This window comes from Ylistrum balloti, unplaced genomic scaffold (genome assembly GCF_031769215.1).
Source record: "Ylistrum balloti isolate Yb309-2 unplaced genomic scaffold, AGI_CSIRO_Ybal_v1 Utg370120, whole genome shotgun sequence".
Lineage (NCBI taxonomy): Eukaryota > Metazoa > Mollusca > Bivalvia > Pectinida > Pectinidae > Ylistrum > Ylistrum balloti.
This window is the reverse complement of record NW_026782137.1, coordinates 1,723,149-1,741,815: the sequence shown is the minus strand read 5'-3', so window position 1 is coordinate 1,741,815 and position 18,667 is coordinate 1,723,149. Positions and strand designations below refer to the sequence as shown.

The 18,667-nt window shown below is 33.4% G+C and overlaps 2 protein-coding genes across 2 annotated transcripts; one reads left to right on the top strand and one right to left on the bottom strand.

Moving 5' to 3' along the window:
- Positions 1-3,675: 3,675 nt before the first annotated feature.
- On the bottom strand, positions 3,676-10,981 carry LOC132550371 (armadillo-like helical domain containing protein 1). Its single transcript, XM_060214423.1, has 12 exons — positions 10,648-10,981; positions 9,571-9,639; positions 8,957-9,123; positions 7,620-7,816; positions 7,287-7,371; positions 7,015-7,137; positions 6,571-6,643; positions 5,992-6,037; positions 5,483-5,566; positions 4,948-5,025; positions 4,427-4,508; positions 3,676-4,103 (listed from the first exon to the last, which is right to left on the bottom strand). The coding sequence occupies exons 1-12, from the start codon at positions 10,851-10,853 to the stop codon at positions 4,084-4,086; spliced, it is 1,230 nt and encodes a 409-aa protein (XP_060070406.1). The 5' UTR covers positions 10,854-10,981; the 3' UTR covers positions 3,676-4,083.
- A 256-nt stretch (positions 10,982-11,237) lies between these two features.
- LOC132550318 (transmembrane protein 53-like) lies at positions 11,238-17,748 on the top strand. The gene is made up of 2 exons (XM_060214363.1): positions 11,238-11,452; positions 12,831-17,748. The coding sequence occupies exons 1-2, from the start codon at positions 11,238-11,240 to the stop codon at positions 13,546-13,548; spliced, it is 933 nt and encodes a 310-aa protein (XP_060070346.1). The 3' UTR covers positions 13,549-17,748.
- Positions 17,749-18,667: the final 919 nt, after the last annotated feature.

Below are 18,667 nucleotides of genomic sequence, written 5' to 3'. Positions count from 1 at the left end.
TTGTCGACTATTGCTTTTTTCCATACGAACAGTTGAACGATTTTTCTTATTTTAAAGTAATACTCCCTCGGGATTTAGTTCAGCAATCCGGTTGTATAGGACCTGTTAACGTCACACACACCGTACCTGATAATTATGTTATATAATGGTCATGGAATATCGAGGCTCTCTCTGACGATGATACCGTAAAAGGCCAAAGTCTGAACATTAGAAGATTGATTATGACGCTGCACCGCATAACATTTTCATCGACGAGAAAAAACGAGCATTGGTATTGGAGACAATTTCTGCGCTTGAAAGTAGCAGTCGCATTCATGCCGAAATTAACTCATTATATTTAGAGTCCGTGTCAAAAATTAAGTCAGTAATGTGTGACCAGATTCCTGATAGGAGAGTTAAAATCAGTTATGGTTGAAGTGATAAAAAGAACAGAGCTATCAAAGCATGATGGAGCGACCAGCTAACAAAGCAATGTAGTTGTATGTGTAGGGCGGAGAGAGAATGGCGGGAAACTTATTATCAGGCTAGGTCAAGGTTAAAATCAAAATTCGTTGAATCTAGAAGAGAGTTTGATCGAGCAGTTCAATGGGCTAAACATAGATATGGGATGCAATCTGTACAAAATTCAGTCATTATGTGAAAATAATCAGCAAAGTTTTTGGAAGGAGATCGGTCGATCAGGACTTGGGAGAGAGAGATTGAAAGTTATTCCAATGGAAGTTTTAAACCGAGATGACACATTGAACACAAATATTGACGATGTATTGAGTGTCTGGGAGAACGGTTTTAGAAAACTTCTCAACCCTGTGTCTGACGCAACTGATCAGCTTGGTGAGTGAATTAAAGGAAACATGGCTGTCGATAATGATGCAGATAATTCAGTTTTAAACATGGATATATACCTAACGAGATCGTACATGCTGTTAAAAAGCAAAACTAGGGAAGTCGCTAGGTTTTGATGAAGTACCAGTGGAAATTTTCAAGAACGACTTTGCAATGCCATGTCTTCATAGAATGTTTACCTTTTGTTTTCAAACATGTAAAATTCCTGACATTTTGAGGAAGGGAATCATACAACGAATTCCAAAATCTTCAACCACCGACCACGTGATCTTACTCAGTACCGAGGTATCATATTAGCATCCGCTGTATACAAACTGTATTGTGGTGTGCTCAGTGCTAGACTCTCGAAGTGGTCAGTGATTTACATAATGGCTTCCGACCTGGACTTAGTACGATATATCATCTCTCCATATTATCAAATATTATTGAAACAAGAAAACTTCAAAGAAAGTCTACATTCCGTGCCTTTATAAATTTTAGAAAGGCGCATGACGCTATAATTATGGGTATTCTTTGGAATAAGCTGGAAAGGCGCTGGAATCAACAGCAACATGTATGCGGATATCCGAGCAGTCTATCGAGAAACACTAAGTTGTGGTTAATGGGATGTCTTCTTATTGGTTCGAGGTGAAGTGCGGCTTAAAACAAGGATGTATGTTGTCCCAGATTTTGCTCAATTTCTTTGTCAACGACCTTTCAATTGTTCTGCAAGGCCAAATTACCGGTGGAGAAATCAACGGTGAAACATGTGCTCTACACGGATGACTTATTGCTCTTAGCGGATTAACCAGAAGACCTTCAAATGTTGTTGAATGTGCTTTCCGTATGGTGTATGGACAACCCCTTAGACATCAACCCAAATAAATCAAAGATTGTCCTCCACTTAAGACAACCTTCGAAAGTAAGGACAAGTGGCGTTTTTAAATGTGGAAGTGTAGAATTGGAAGTAAGTGACAAGTACGTTTACTTAGGTTTGCTGTTCACCGAACACCTAGACTTCAACGAAATGACTAAAACGGTAGCCAAATCAGCGTCACGAGTATTAGGTCTCCGCATTGCGATGTTTGAAGCAGTCGGCGGGCTACCATATGCTTCTTAGTTGTACGAGACCCAGGTTTAGCCAATGATTAGCTATGGAGCGAAATATGGGCACTCGGCTCCTATTCCTGTATAAATTCCGTACAAAATGGAGCGGAGAGGTTCTTCATGGGGGTTTGGCAAGTATACACCATCCGCCGCCGTGTCTGGTGATATGTTAAACAGTGGGTAACTGTGGTTAGCAATGTGGTATGGGATGTCTTTCATGAATGAGACCAGAGTTTGCAATATAGTTTATAAACGAGCACAGAGCTTAGCAGAAAACTAACGGCTGAAAAATAGGTGTTTTAAGTTCCGAAACAAGTGTGCGGAGTTAGATTTGCCCTTAAGTAACTTAGGCAATACCATTATTAATGCTGTACCTGAGCGATCTCAGGAAGCTGCTATAGATGGCTTTGTAGGGAAATGGCGGGAAGTTGTTACGAGGGACACTTCCAGGACGGGGCGTTGAAACAATGATATGTTTAGTTTAAAACTGATTATTGTTGTGAAATGTATCTTAAATGTCAAATACCAAAGTCTTGAAGGAGTGCTCTTGCGAAATTTCGGTGTAGAGCATAAATAGAATCGGACATTTGTGCTTTTACTGCAATGAAGATGTGGATGATGAAGAACATGTGCTCTCTCGGTCCCCACTGTACAATGAGTTTTAGAGCTCTTTTATTCTCGAAAGCACAATTTTTAAATGATAATTTTAGAGATATGTCCGATAGTGATAAAGTGTCTTTCGTTTTATTAAGTAGTGAAAGATGTATAATCATGTCCAAAACCTGCTTTAATATTTCAAATAAGAAACAGAATTATTTAAGTAAGTAGAGTAGTATGTATGTTATTTGCCTTTGTTGTACGTAGATCCATTAATTATATATGTGATATAGTAAGTATGTGTCTGAAAATATTTAACTTCGTGATAATAGAGCAATTTGTCATAATTTTAAATTCATGTTTAATGAATTTTCTATTCAATATTTTTTCTTCTTTTTTTTTATGACGAATCTGTAAAAGTTAATGTTCATTTGATGAAGCTGTATGTCTTGATATATGCATTCAAATTTTGATAATACTCAAGTTTAATCTGTCTGCAATAATTCATTACTAAATGGCTCATTTAATTCTGTTTGAGGAACGTATTATTTTATGTAAATTGTACATTTCATATGTAAATGAGTTGAGACGTTGATAATAATAATAATAAAAAATTGCCCGTCAGGAAACAACTTGTCCTCGAGTTTCCATGGGTTACAGCGATGCTGGTGGTACATATCTAAGTATTATTCCAGAGTCCCTACATGGGCACCAATGTAACAGAGGTAATTATTTCAGTATCTTCATTATATACATGTAGCTATGTTTTTTCTCTCTTATCATGCCTTTGTTATTAGTCCTTCATGCTTTATACACCAGCTCATGTATGTATAGATATTTTTCTGTATGAGCATTTTTAAATTATCTTAAATTGACGTTTAAGTTTCATTATTTTGTAGCTACCATTGTTATCCTTTGTATGTGTTTTGCCTGGTGTCAGTTATTTCTTTTTAATTGTTTGTTGGTAATAACAGTTCTTCTGAGATAATGTTTTTGGCGCCAAGTCCAGTCATGGAAAACAGGATAAAGGGAGGTAATTCAATTTCCAAAATGCCAATTATTTCAATCATTTTTATATATATTTTATTTACAATTAAATATTCAGTACTATTATGAAATGATGCAAAACGTAATGAAATAATCGGGCTGTATAGTGTCCATAGTCTGTTGAGTACAGTAACCAAGGGATGAAGTTCTGTATTCTGACACATCACTAATAATCCCTTCGGAAAACTGAACAATATTATATATCAGGTAGATTTGCACACAACCAATAACTCATTGAATTTCCATTCCGTTTCACCCTTATGAGAAAATTTCTCTTTTCCAGAAACTCATCTACATACAGTTTCCTTCTTATACATTTTTAAACTGAAATGTTCAAAATAAGCAATTGGACTAGTGCCACATAGATTCCCCTGAATTACTGGTAAATGGGTCCAGTTGTCCTCTGAATAACATACACAGTATTCCAGTAATGCAGGAGTGACAGAGTTAACACAAACGTCCCATGTTCAATTTGTGTCTTACAGTAGTAGTACTTTTCCATAGCCAAACTCAGTCCACGGTTTCAACCACTGAAATTACAGATTAAAAATGTCTAATAACTGCAGCCGCAAATCAATTTCATTCATGAAATAGTCATTTTATGACATTGATAACTCGTGAAATCCTATTTTGAAAAAGTGATACATGTTGAAATCTCAAAGAAAATTATTAAAATGAAATATATTTTAAATGTCATGACACGAGAAAAAAGCATGAAAATCAAATACATGTTATCAAAGATCTGATCTTTTCTGACAATATTTTAAAAATGAAAACGCAAAAAAATATTTTCGTGAATTTAACTGACATGAGAATCACAATGATTATCTAATGAAATGAGTACAACACGTACCGTTAGGAATATTGACTTTGTTGGACACCAGAACATCAGCCTGGATATGAGTCATATTCATATACAATGACTCTGGGTTTGACTGTAGGGAAAAAACATCAAAAGTGTAAAAATTCAACTCCATATTGTACAAATAAAATTGTAGCTCAAAGTGTGAAGTAACTTATGAAATTATACAGGCCTAGCCTATTTTTCAAATCCATACATGTAAGATCTTCATCAAAATTTTTAACAAAATGACTAAAATATTAGGGAGCTGATAAAGTGAACATCCCCCTGCCACACCCCACATATATCTGATACTGTAAAAGTCATATATTTTTGTGGAGAATTTATTTTCGTTCCATTCAGGGTACACTGAATCCAGAAATGTATATGCCCACAAAAAAAAATTCAAAGTTGACATGGATAATAGTACTAGTAGATTTCATGTGCAAGATTTAACTAAAAGTTGTGTGCAAGAGAAATACACCTACGGAATTATATGATTTTACTGTATATCAACATCAAAATAAACTTACCATAAAGAGATTGTACAAAGCTTCTCCCATAGCTTCTCGAACATTCTCATCAACTATTGGGAATGTTCGACACAGGTACTAAAACAAAAAAAGTATATTGTGTGGTTATTTGTTGTTGTATGTAATGATATATAGGTACATACATCTTGTATATGTATATCATTGTATTAATTATTTTTGATAATACTGAAAGTATCCTTTTAATATACTAAAAAATAAATGCATAGTTTTCTTTCATTTTTTGGGGTTTTTTTTACAGATTGTGTAGAAGGGTTAGATATATTTTTTTCTGGTTTTTGCTTTCTTTTTCTCCTTTTTTTATTCACTTTGATTCACTTTATTTACTTCATTATAACTACTGACAATTGTATTACAACAATATCCTTTACCTTTAGAAATTCACACACACAATGAGCTGAGATCAATGAACGTTTGTTTGGAAATACATATATCAGCCTTTAGATTTCTGCTAGATTCTGACATGTAAGGTGTTCCACGTAGATGACAAGACTGATATTTATTTATCAATACCTACCTCCAAAGACATGCTGGCCTGTCTCTGACTGTCGGCATGATCTTGGTTCCCCATGGCGTACAACAAATTATGGGTCACTTTCAGCTATGATAAAAAACATTAGTGTTACCTAGATATATTGAATGTTATTTTAACTAAACAATTAAATGATGATTATAATTCTGAAATATAGATAATTTTTCTGTTCAGAGATGAAAAATTAGAATGAAAAAAAGGTTTCCCAAAAAAAACTAGAGACCTGGTGAATAGAAAAATATTTTGGCATTGTCTTCTAATACTAACATGTAAATACAATGCTGAAATTTGATACTACTGTCATTTCCATGCAGCTTTATAATATGATTAACTTAATGGCATTCATCAGTAGAGTTCCATTATAATTATTAATTAGTTGATCATTATCAAATAGTTTATAAGCTTCCATTGGTATACAGGTGCCAAGTGGTTGTTTTTAAATTTGATGAATTAATAGATAGCAGTAAATAACAACATAATGTAATATAACGTACCTGTATTAACTTCTCTGCGATTTCATTTGACTCCCTCTCCAGAATTCTGTTACAAAAATACAAATATTTACGAATTAAACACAGAAAAAACTCCAATCAAGATAAAAGTTAACATTCTGAGCTTCAATAGGTTCAATTTTCTTTTACAGTTACATTATTTTGGTTTGTTTTAAAATGAAATTTTTCATGGTTGTATTTTTCTGTCTTCTATAGAATTATAGTGGTTAAGAAAGTTTATACAACAACACAATTTCATGTGTATTGGAAAATCAATACAAGGTTACTTATGTTATTGCAAAATCTGATAATTAATTTGGAATGAAATTTTGCAGTGTCCAAGATTTCACATAGTCAAACATGATCAGAAAGGAATATTTTTTACATGGTAAAAAGAGAGAACAAAAAGATACAACCAAATATGAAATATTCAAAATAGCGCTTAAAATTTCAGATTCTTTTAACTGATAACAGCATTCTTGATATTCATTACTATGATAGTCTTTCCAAATCCATTGTTATGACAACTACCATCTTCCTTTAAACTCTTACCCAATAGCCTGTGTTTTTTTCATGACTTACCCAATAGTCTTGGCTGCAGCAGCCTGTTGTACATATACTGGCAGTGGGGTATTTATCTTAGGTACGTCAGGGTCTATTAATAGACAAATGAAATGTAATACCTGTTACAAACAAAGGGCCTTCACTTCATATCTTGTGAACGTAGTGAATCTAACATAGTGTCCATTTGTCTGAATGGGATACTACTCCACTCTAAACCACATTTTGAAAACTATAATCATTATATAATCTACAAATTATATCATCAGTTACTCAAATAAAAGTACAGAAGAGTGTTGTTCTGTGGTAATGACAGCCACAGAAATTACATAACTCTATATCAGAAATATGCCTTGGACAGAGAAATGTACTGAATGATGGCATGTAAACCTACAGAACCCTTCACTAGTACTAGTGAGGTTGGGGGACCAACAAGCAGTTTAATAAATAAATCAAAGTGCCAACCTTCAAGAATCTCTGGTCTGCGGATGGTGTCCTCTTTGGATGGGTGTAACAGGCCCACCAAACCTTTTTGAAGCAAATCTGCAACCTCATCATAGGCCATCAGCTCCTTGATAAGCTCAATTCCTGAATTTACAAACATGCTGACGTCATTACTATTTCATTCAATCATTCATTCATTCATTCATTCCTTATTTTATTCATTCATTCATTGCCATCTGAACAACAGTGTTTTAGGATGAGATTGGTGATGAAATATTTCATATCTATCAAACCTTCAAACTGGACCTCCAGATGTAATGTCTTTAGCAGGTTAAGAAGTGGTTCCACTATACTGACATTGGCTGTCTGAACAATCGGCTAAAACAGATAGATAATTAAAAATTTAAACCACAATAATAACACATAAAATTCTAATCAATGTTATTATGACTTTTGAGTCATTAGTCCTACACATGAGGCTAAAGAAATATTAAATCACATCTGGCAAAGTTTTCAAAGTTTACATACATGTACTTTTACACCATTATTTTTTTTAACTATTATTTTCAACAAGAACATAGTCATATATTTTTTTAGGTGAAAGAATTTCAAATTTTTGCAGTTACCTGTACAGTTCGTAGTGACTGTGCTGCCATCTGCTGAGCCTTGGGAGAACTACAGGGAAGAAGGGCAATAAGCCCTTTGTAGACTTGTGTTTGAAACTTAGGATTTCCCTGAGCAAGCATCAGCAGCAGATTTCTACATGCATCTTGGGTTTCTTCCGTCTTTGACTTGGCCAAACATTCAGCCACTGCTCGGATACCTGATGTACAAATAGTCCACAAAATAATTGATCAAATTATACTTTTAAAGTGAAAATTTTCTAAAAGTTAATCTACTAGGCTTTAATCAGGGACTAGGTGTTTGGATTAGGGAGGAAATCTTCCTGCCAGTATGGCTAGAGAGGTACATGAAGAACCTTTGTTTGTCCACAAATAAGCCCATACATGTAAATAAGCCTATCCACATCAATGCTGTCAATAATTGAAATTGTGGGTTATTTTTGTATTTTTAAACACCCTATTAACATCTAGTGTCCAAGTTACAAAGGGCAAATGTTGTAGTTTGATGTTGCAACTTGCAAAAATAGTTCAAATATGTTAAGTATTGCAGCAGGCAAGGATAGTAAGTGACATATAAGTATGGTGTATCTGCCAGGCTTGGTAACGTCATTTGTGTTAAGAAACATACTATAGTAGACAAATGGTAATTGAAAAATTACAAGTTGCTCAAAGTTAAGTACAGTGCCTGGTAGTTTGAGGTGTGTGGGTGTCTCAGTGTTCCACAAAATCACTTGACTGGTTTTGTCACAAGATTGTAACTTGTCAGAGGTGGGTGGTGGGGTTGGTTGTCTTTATATATAGGGAGTCTGTCGTATGGGTGGAATAAGATAACGTACAGGGTTGCTGGTGGGAATATTGGTCATACTTAGATTTGGAAGTTTAGTGTGACACATATTTATAATTCAACTACATCTCAGAAAACAGATTTCATACTTTATCTGCAAAAGAACAGCTCCATTCAGAACTGGTTGATGAGGGTGATCCTGAAGAGGTTCAGGGGGTCAAAATCCTTTTAAAAGTGAAAATGCCACTTTGTTGCATTCTTTAAACATTTTCACATTGAATGGCCATTCTTAATAAAGATTCCCAAATCTGAGCACAAGGACAAATTCCCAACCCTTTTTTTATTTTGTATACATACAGACCATGTTATGGGGGATGCCAAGTTCCAGTGAGGCAGAGGTACCCTGCTTATTTGCTGAAATTATTACATAATGTATTCAAGTCTGGAGTCAAAAAACTTCTACTGTCACAGAATAACCAGTACTTTGGAAAATGTTTTTTCATTTGTGAATTTTATCATATATGTGTATCATAAAGTCATTTGACATATCACCTACCATAACTTTCACAGATGAGTTCTTTGTATTTTCGCCCTGCGTTAGCAATGGCTTGCAGACATTTGAGGCCCTCTAGTTTGTCAGCTTCTTTGGCCTGTTTTAAACCAATTATCTCAAGTAATGTTAATACTCCTCCAACTTCAAGAAACTCTGCCATAAACTTGTGACTGAAAATAGCAATCACAATAATATACAATGTATTGTAGTTTTATCATGAAACAAGAAATGAGTTATCAAATAATTAATTCAGTGAAAGAAAGATCTATGGTAACACATTTGTACTAAATATAAAAATGTGGAAAATTTTCATTGGAAAAACAATGTTCAAAACTAAAATGCAAGACAGATGAAATCAATTAAACTGCAAGATAAGTAGTATATACGATGTATATACTTAAAAATTATCTTGACTTAAAAGAAATAAAAAAATTAGAAAAAGGATAATATTGCTGAACATGGCACTTTGCATAACAAGGGATTGAACTTATATATTTGGAAGATATGTGAAAAGTATAAGAGGTAAATTTAAATTGAAAACAAGAAAACATGAAAAAAAAAGATTGTCCCAAAATTTGCAAAGAGCTATACATACGTCGAGAAGTCATTTCACTTACCCACTGGAAGCTGATAGAAATATTGATATTGCCTTCAACTGGTCATTCAAACTGGTACCAATCATATATCTGCTGTGAGTTAAAGTGGATAAATAATCCATTGTACCAAAGAGTACATTTGTACACATAATAAACTAGAAATTAATCACACCCTGAAATGCTATTAGGAATGGTACATTCATATGTAGTGTACATTGTACATATGTATCTACATAACTTTTCTTCTCATCTTCTATTCATTTATTTATTTATCTATTTAAATACAGAACTGTTTGTGTGGCAAGAATAAAGGATATTTGAGTGAGGTAAACTGCATAATGTATCATATGAGCATTTAAATACAAATTGTGATTGATAAGATTGTGTATTATTTTAAGGAATTATATCAGATCTTCATCAGATTCCAATGACTTGCTACTGATCAATTTACACTAAGTGTAGTTCACAAGTGTGCATATGTGAGGGTTTCGAGTGTCAACACACAACTCATGATCATAATAAATGCAAGATTAGATGTGAATTATGCCTCTTTGCAGGGTAAAACTGGTGTATTTACAATAAGATAGGTATAAGCATTGTTCCAAAAAACCTTAGATCAAACCGTATGATAGCTGTAATATTGAAACATCGGAAACTTCACAGCTGAGGGCAGCATAATAGTTTTCACCCCCTAAAATAACAAACTGATTTGAAAAAATCTCTTTATCTAAATCATTTCATTGAAAGTGTCATGTTTTAAAAATATTTAAGTAGATTTATGGAAACAATTTGAGATTAATTAGATTTTTTGTTCTCAAATTATCCACTATATTACTCTCCTGGTATGGGTATCAGGGCCAGAAACGATGTACTCAAATTCACCCCCACCTCAAATAGTAATCTCAAACAAGATGCAAAAATATTGTTATGAAAAATATGAAAACCCACATTGCCCACTTCAACCAAGACAAGATCAATTTTAACATGAATGAACTTTTATGATTTTAATTCAAACCTTTATAATGGGGTGTTATAATGAACAAAAATCCACTACAAGAATTTATCATCATGGTAATGGTAGTGCTCACAAAAGGATACGTTAGTCGGAGCCATGCTGTCAATCTCGCCAGGAAAAGACTAGCAGCCTGTGCAAACTCTTGCTCCAGCTCAGGGCCAGTCTTGTTTTGATTTTGTGAAATAAAGTCTTTAAGAATCCTTCCTCTCACCACTTTACTTCCTTTGTCCCATTCTTGAAGAAGGTTCATTACCTTTGAAATAGCCGACTGTTGTTTTGCTGATCCCATAGTTATATTCTTGTCACGAAACTAACACTAGATTCGCCGTAATTAATTGTAGAGCAGCTGAGAGTTTTCTTACTGCTCAGTTTAAGAGGACAAATTGTATCTCAAATAATTAAATCCCTTTATGCATTCCCAAACGTCCAAGAAACACTGCGCACAATCTTGAGGTCTATAAATGAAGGTTACATCTTTCACAACATGTTCATTCTGATGTAGAACACGTGATTCTATTAATATTGAAATTCTTATCCTAACATTGTTGATATTTGTTGCTACACGGCCATATTGGAATCTTGATTTTGTAACATTATTTTTGATTGGTCAAAGTGAGTTTGTCTCTACCAATGAAATCATGCGTTATCATTTCCGGTTTTGAACAAATCCAACATGGAGAAAGGAGAGGACGATTTGGAACTTGACTACCACATAACATTTCCTACGCCGACTTCAGGAGATGTTTTCGATGATGACGATGCAGACTTGTTACATGATTTCGTCAACGTTAGCGGTGAAATCGTTGAGCCCGTTGTCATTCTTATCGGTTGGGCAGGCTGCAAGGACCAGTACCTTGCAAAGTATAGCAAAATATACGAACAAAATAGGTGTGTATATATATTGTGCACTTTATCTTCCGCTGACCTTGTCTTGTAACTCTTCAAGTATGCATTAAATGTGTTATTGACGATGCACTTTAAATGACATCGTTGTGAAGTAACGTTAAGTGCATAAGTACGGCGACACGGATGTTAACGTCATGTACTTGTATACTAACAGACTTAACACTGATGGTGTACTGTAGTGAATGCACTTTATCATTTAGGATATGCACATTAGAAAAAGACAGCCATACCAGGATATGAATGATAAACGATCTTTAATGATTCAATGATAAACATTCAAGCTGAAAATTGAAAATAAGCACTGACTAATGACTTTAGTCCAAAAAGTTCTGCGTAGATGTAGTCGGTATCATAAATATTTCTGCGTTATCTTTTTGTTAGTTTTGCTCTGGTCTTCTTGTCAGTTATGAGCGTTCTACATGAAGTTTAGATAAAAGGCTAAGAATTCAACTTTCAATTCCCTGACACAGTATTCACTGGGATTTTATATCATTAAAGAAACATGAAGATGCCCTAGAAAAGAACTAACAGGCTTTCAACAATGCTACGATGACCTGCAAATTACAGTATAAACAACACGAAATTATAAGTCATGGATAAAGTAAACAGATAGAGACAAAATATATTTATCTACAGGCTTAATTCATTTCTATTTCTGAATCAAAACGTTTATGACAGAGAGATGACTTTTACACAAACTATTTATTGTTTCATTATCAACATCTGAACTTTGAAAACAACTTTATTGTGAGCCTGCCAAGGAGTATTGCTTCCATAATCTTGTTAAGAATGAAGGATTTAAAAATTGACATACAATTTACATATTATATCTTTATTAACATATGAAAACTAGTAATTCCAGCAGAAATTACTTAAAAACTATCATCAATATAGCCCCAATAAATCCCAAATTGACTCAATTGTTTCATTCTATTAAAAAGAATTGGTGAGATTTATATATCTACTTTTTAAAACATTCTGACATTCTTCACCAACAGGTAAGAAAATAGCAGGATATTCCCTATATATAGTATGTTACATGTTAAAGATTTTTGGAGAATTTAAATAAGTATCTTTCATATGTCCTGGGAATGAAAGGTAGATTAATAACCGGAATAATTATTCTAGCAATCAGCTTTCCAGATTAAAAAAATTCCACATGTCTACAACTTTCAAGACAATACTGAATATGGTCCAGTTGCTGGTGTTGTGTATATCTAAAATGCTCTGATTTTCTATCCAAACTCATTATTTCATTTATGTACTGTTACTTCATAGCATTCTTTTAGATTTTTGAAAACATTTTCGACTGTGAAGGAGAAAAGTTTAATAAATAATTTTCCTTTCATTTATATTCCAGGTGTATAACTATTCGCTACATTCCTCCTCGAGAAATAACTTTCTTCAAGCCTCACCTTCTCCATGGAATAGGAATCAGAGTACTTGATTTGATCAGTGACTTCAACTTGGAGGAAAGTCCTGTCTTCTTTCACATATTCAGCAACAATGGCGCCTTTGTCTACTCAGAAATCTCCCGTATTCTACATTCTGTAGAGGGAAGAAAATACTCAAAACTGAAAGTGAAGGGATCAATAGTTGATAGTGCACCTGGAAAACGCAGAATTCTCAAAGCAGCACAAGCTTTCGCACTTTCTACCGGCAATTCTGGTTTCATGAAAATTGCATATTTCATAGGCATGGTGACATATTTGTTCTTTTTGAGAATTTATCTGTTTTTGTCAAGAATTTTCAATAGCAGATCTTCTGGTATCACAATAAGTCCCTATTCAATATTTGAGTATATAAAGGAAGACAAGGCAAGATGGCCCCAGTTGTACTTATACTCACGTTCAGACGAGATCATTCCACACACAGATGTTGAAGAGATAGTCACATACAGAAGGGACAAACTCAAGCTACACATTCAGTCTGAGTGCTGGGAAACACCGAAACATGTATCTATTCTGAGGGAAAATCCAGAATCTTATGCCAACAAGTGCTGGATGTTCATTGGGGATTGTCTGAAAGAGGACAGTAATGAAGCTACAGGAGGCCAGATTCTGTATACTCGGATATAAACATATATATAAGGGTCATGACCTTCATAACTGTAAGCCTATATCTGATTATAAGCCTATAAGTATCTATTGCTATAGTAGAATCAGACACATTTTATTGTCCTGGATTCTTATTAGCCTTTAACCTGATTTTGAGTCCAAGGTAATGTATTGGCTCCAAGGGCTTATTGTCATGTAATAAGGCTACCCCCTGAGTCAGGGGTAACATACATTGGTTCCCTGGGCTGTGAGCAGGATAAACACAGAACACATTATCAACAAAAATGATTTGAACGTTCATATCAAATATCTTGGGTCAGGAACCAGAATCATTTCAACTGATGTCACATGACTGATGAATTTACTCTATGTAAAGTACAATAGGGATTTATGATCTATGATGTATGTAATACACAGTAGATTTTTAAGTACTTACATGCATCACCTGTTTACATGCATGTATACATATTAATTCTGAGTACTGATTATGTCACCAGCTGTAGATCTATAGACTTGCATTAATATAGCAAAGTGCTCAATTTGTTCTTGGTTTGCTTACATACAGAATGTAAAATGCTTGAACAAAATCAGTCAGTACATCAGTGCTGTTTTTATTCAGCAGTGAGCCTATGTCTGTTAATAACCCCATCCATTTAACATTTTGGTAAAATTACAAGCCAGTTGTGATGTTATGTCATTGTCCTGTTATAAAACCACTTTCCTCATCTGTCTTTGAGTTAGAGGAAATTTATTAGTCCTGGGCTGTTTTAGCATTAATATGGTATACCCTGATTTGATAGTCCTGGGCTGTTTTATTATTATTATGGTATACCCTAATTTAGTAGTCCTGGGCTGTTTTAGCATTAATATGATATACCCTAATTTGATAGCCTTGGGCTGTTCTAGCATTAATATGGTATACCCTAATTTAGTAGTCCTGGGCTGTTTTAGCATTAATATGGTATACCCTTTAGAGTAGATGTATTTATTACATATAGTTCTGTATATTGAAATGTAAATTAATTTCAGGACATCTGTTTCATGAATAAACGTCAAACTATAAATGTTTGACCCAAAAAGCATTATATTTCTACTCGAAAAATTTAACAGCACAAACAAGAATAATTTCATTTACATGTATACTTGGCAAAAGCATATTGTGAAAATGTTATTATATTTGAAAATTTTGTATCTCTGCAATTGAAACTTCATAAGGCTTGTAAACGTTGTTCCTTATAAAACGTTATCTAAGTGGTACAATTTGAACAATGTAAATATGCATGGAATGATCTGAGAGAAATTCAGCTTATAAAGTAATACAAGAATAAACACTTTCATGTTGTTCCCAGACCGACAAACACAGAGGGTAAATATTATACTGAAAAAACCCTAAAGCTCTATTTTACAAAGCAAGACAAAGTATATTGTATTGTGATGTACTTAAGTTTTAAAATTTGTATTTCAATCCACTATATATTACTGTGATACAAGTTTGTATGGTTTACTTTAATGTAAATCACCATTATATTTTAGTCAGCATCAGTCTCATGTTTGTAACAGCATTCTAGGCAAGTATATATGGACACTATTTGTCCTCTGCCAAACAGTCCAAGTCCTTCTGAATATAATTCTACCCATTATCTTTGGGCATTATTTAATTGAGTGTATATAATTTATCACTTCTATGTGACTAGTCTCTTAATTACAATTTTATTGAAACTGGAAATCAACTCCTTCAGTCTGTTAAGACAAATTTAAAATCTTTCTCTTATTGGTAGTTGTTCTTTTATGAAATTAAAACTGGTTAAGGGGTAGGGGTATATATATAAATTACATATCAGCCCCTGCTCTTATTGTTTTCATTTATAATAACACAAGACAGTTATTTAGAAATATCAAAAGTACGTATGGACCATCACTTTTCTTTGCCATTGTTTGAAAAGAAACTTTTACATATATTGTATTTTAGAACACATATTATGGGTGAGACTAATTATCATTTGGTTTTGGATTTTCCTTCAAAGGAATAAATGTTGTTACATGGAAGACCCTGTATGTGTATGTAACTTGTAAATTGGGTAAAATTTCTGTTTTGGTTGTTTGTAAAAAAAGATTCTAGTTTAGTTGTATTGGTTTATTTTTCCTTATACCAAAAAGTAGAAAGCATTTCCCCTCCATTAGTGAATTATTTAGCTTTGATAAAACATTTCCTGCTTGCCTTGTACTTTTTTTCTGTCAATCATCGACACAATCACTCTTGTATATATGTTTTTATTGCTGGTTTGATTTGTCCAGTTAGTTTTAAATGTACATTATAATTCTACATTTTTTGTTGTCTTTCATTTCATTGAATTAAATAGGATTGTTGTAAGATTTTAATTGATTTTAGAGAATATAAGTAATATTATGAACAAATTTGTTTGAATTCAGATGTTGTAACAGAAGTAAATGATTTATAATTGTCTGTTATTGTATAGTGTATAACTGCTTGTGGGAATTCTAGACTTTTGAGTTCTGAATGTGAACTTGCCAGGAAGTTTATGTATGATTGTATTAAATCTTTTCTAGTCCTGTGTGATATTATACGTAATGTCTCCTCACAGTACAAGTGACATTAGTCTTTCTTTTTATGTTTATATTGATAGAAGATGATACTTAAGTATGCATATAAGACCCTAACATAAAATTGTCTTGATACTTATTTATGCAGACAAATCTGTTTGTCCACACTTTAAATACATTATTTTTGGAACAGTATGAACCTGTAGACCTAGGTCAGGACAAACTTACAGATGTCAACTACATAGACCTTGAAAGATTTAAAGCTCATACTCTTCAAACAATTGAGAAAAAAAAGATTAAAATGGTAGGTATGTTCTTAGAAATGAACAACTCTGTTTCAATCTGTAAAATTGAGAGATAAAAAGAGACTTGCATTGGGTTGACCAGGAGTTGCTTTGAAAAGATGTGGTCAAATGAACTGAAATTTTTAGGATTATCTCCCCTGGAACAGAAAGTCGACCATCTAGTCTCGCTATGTAGTCTGTGACAGAGATATTTTATTTCTTTCCTTTCAGACATATCTGCAAATTAGTACTGTAAACAACAGCTCAGTTGTAACACTTTGCTACAAAGATTATAGGTATACATTGTTAATTGAAACCTTTTACTTTTGTCTTTCTGTAGCTTCATGTACATGCAAGATTATAGACCTTGTGTTTCTACTGGACATAGCCCAGTGGTATTGGTCAGTGCCATGAGATATAAAAATTTCATGCTATTGAACTTGCCAAAAGTGTTAAGAGTGATTGAAAAATGCTTATGATAAAGATTTATTTTGAAATACTCAATTATCTTCAAGTTTTATAAAGCTGTTTTTATTTTTGATTTTTTTTTTTTATATTTTTTTTTTTAAACAAATTTGTGTTTAATTATAATTTCAATAAATCACAACCTTTTTGGAAGTGTCCAAGTAATCTGCAAATTGGATCAAACAGGGTTTTGGTCAATTATTTTTGTATATTCAAAATTTAGACTGTATACATGTAGTTCTTATTTCAGTGAATTCACATCAATTCTATGAACTGTTACAAAGCTACACAATTATCAATATTTTCCTTTTATTTCAAGGACCCTACTTTGTATTTTTGTTTTTCATGCAAGATGTGTGTTTTGTTTTTCACATTTTAATTATTACTATTATATAACAAACTTAAGTTTACTTATACAACTTGATTAAGATGTTGGAAGCCTGGCCAGCTTAATGAATTTCTAATGAGAGTTTTCAAATTCTATTATTGTCAATTTGAAAATAAGATATCTAAAGTTTTGTTTTTATTCATTATGTTGTTGTTTTGTTTTTAATGGACTTTGATTATTTTGTTTTCTATTTCTTTTTTCTCAAATTCATGAAAAGATATAATTTTCCCTGTATTCATATAAGTACTTTTAACTTTTTAAAATTTTTCTTTTTTGTGTTATTCTGATCTCTGCTTTTCTATTTATAAACTGTAAAACTATAACTTGGCCTCTGGACTCCAAAAAGTAATTGTAGTTGATTATAATTTAGGTAAGTTACATTCACCCATCCATTCTTTATCTACATGTATCTGTGTGCACAATTTCTGTTTATTTCTAAAAATGTTTTAACATTTTTACATTATGTACATTGTAGTCTCTGTTTGAAAGTTAATAGCAATAATTAAACTTATTTTGATCTGATATAAGATGATTTTGTTGTCAATGTGATTGCTTGAAAAAACAATCGATACAATAAATGCTAAGTAGAAGTCTTCACAGATTGTGTGTGTATGTGTGTGTGCGCTCGCGCGTGCGTGTGTGTGTGTGGTGTGTGAGGGTGTGTGGTGTGTGTGTGTGTGGTTTATTGTCCCGTGAACAGCCAGATAATATTCTGTACAAATGTGATAAACAGCACGACTTGTTTACAATTGTGAACAATTCCACAACATCGACTACCTGACAATAGCTGGGGAAAATATTAATAAAATAAATGTAAGTACCAATACAAAAGTATGAATATAATTGTCACATGCTTTTCTTTTGCTGCTGTACTGGGCGTTAGATAGTTTCACATACAATCCTATCACCTCCAGACATCTGTCATATAATAGGTTTAACATCCGGAGTACATTTGTCAGTGGCGTAGCAAAACATTTTTAGGAGTGTATGCTTTCAAGAGAGGATCCAAGGGCGAAGCCCCGGTTAAGGGGGTCTAGGGGCGCAGTAAGGTTTAAAAAGTAGGGCAAATATATCTCAATGGAATTCGAGCGTATGTTTAAGCATGCAAGCATACATTATTGCTACGCCTCTGTTTGTAGATGCCTAAATGTCTAAATCTGACATTGCTAGAAACTATTCAGTAAACAGTACACCAGGAAATTTGTCATGTCACGATTAGTCATGACTGACAGTAGAACTTCAGGGGTTGTACAAAGTACAGTGTTTTGACACGAATTTCCAACCTACTGTCCATATATATGTAGTATAGTGACAAGGGATGTAACTCTTGGGACGTCTCCCTAGCCACTTCTACCATCAAATGTAAATAGACCGTGGATCGGGAATTCGTGACAAATCCATGTAGTACAGCCTTACAACAATTCACTGCAATACATTGTAC

What these genes read in the sequence shown, in the direction of transcription:
- LOC132550371 (XM_060214423.1), bottom strand. Translation starts at nt 10,853, where the DNA reads ATGGGATCAGCAAAACAACAGTCGGCTATTTCAAAGGTAATGAACCTT. An exon ending in TTTCTATCAGCTTCCAGTGG is followed by an intron (nt 9,124 to 9,570) that starts GTAAGTGAAATG and finishes TGCTATTTTCAG; the next exon opens with TCACAAGTTTATGGCAGAGT. An exon ending in TCGCAGAGAAGTTAATACAG is followed by an intron (nt 5,567 to 5,991) that starts GTACGTTATATT and finishes TTTTTATCATAG; the next exon opens with CTGAAAGTGACCCATAATTT.
- LOC132550318 (XM_060214363.1), top strand. Translation starts at nt 11,238, where the DNA reads ATGGAGAAAGGAGAGGACGATTTGGAACTTGACTACCACATAACATTT. An exon ending in AAAATATACGAACAAAATAG is followed by an intron (nt 11,453 to 12,830) that starts GTGTGTATATAT and finishes TTTATATTCCAG; the next exon opens with GTGTATAACTATTCGCTACA.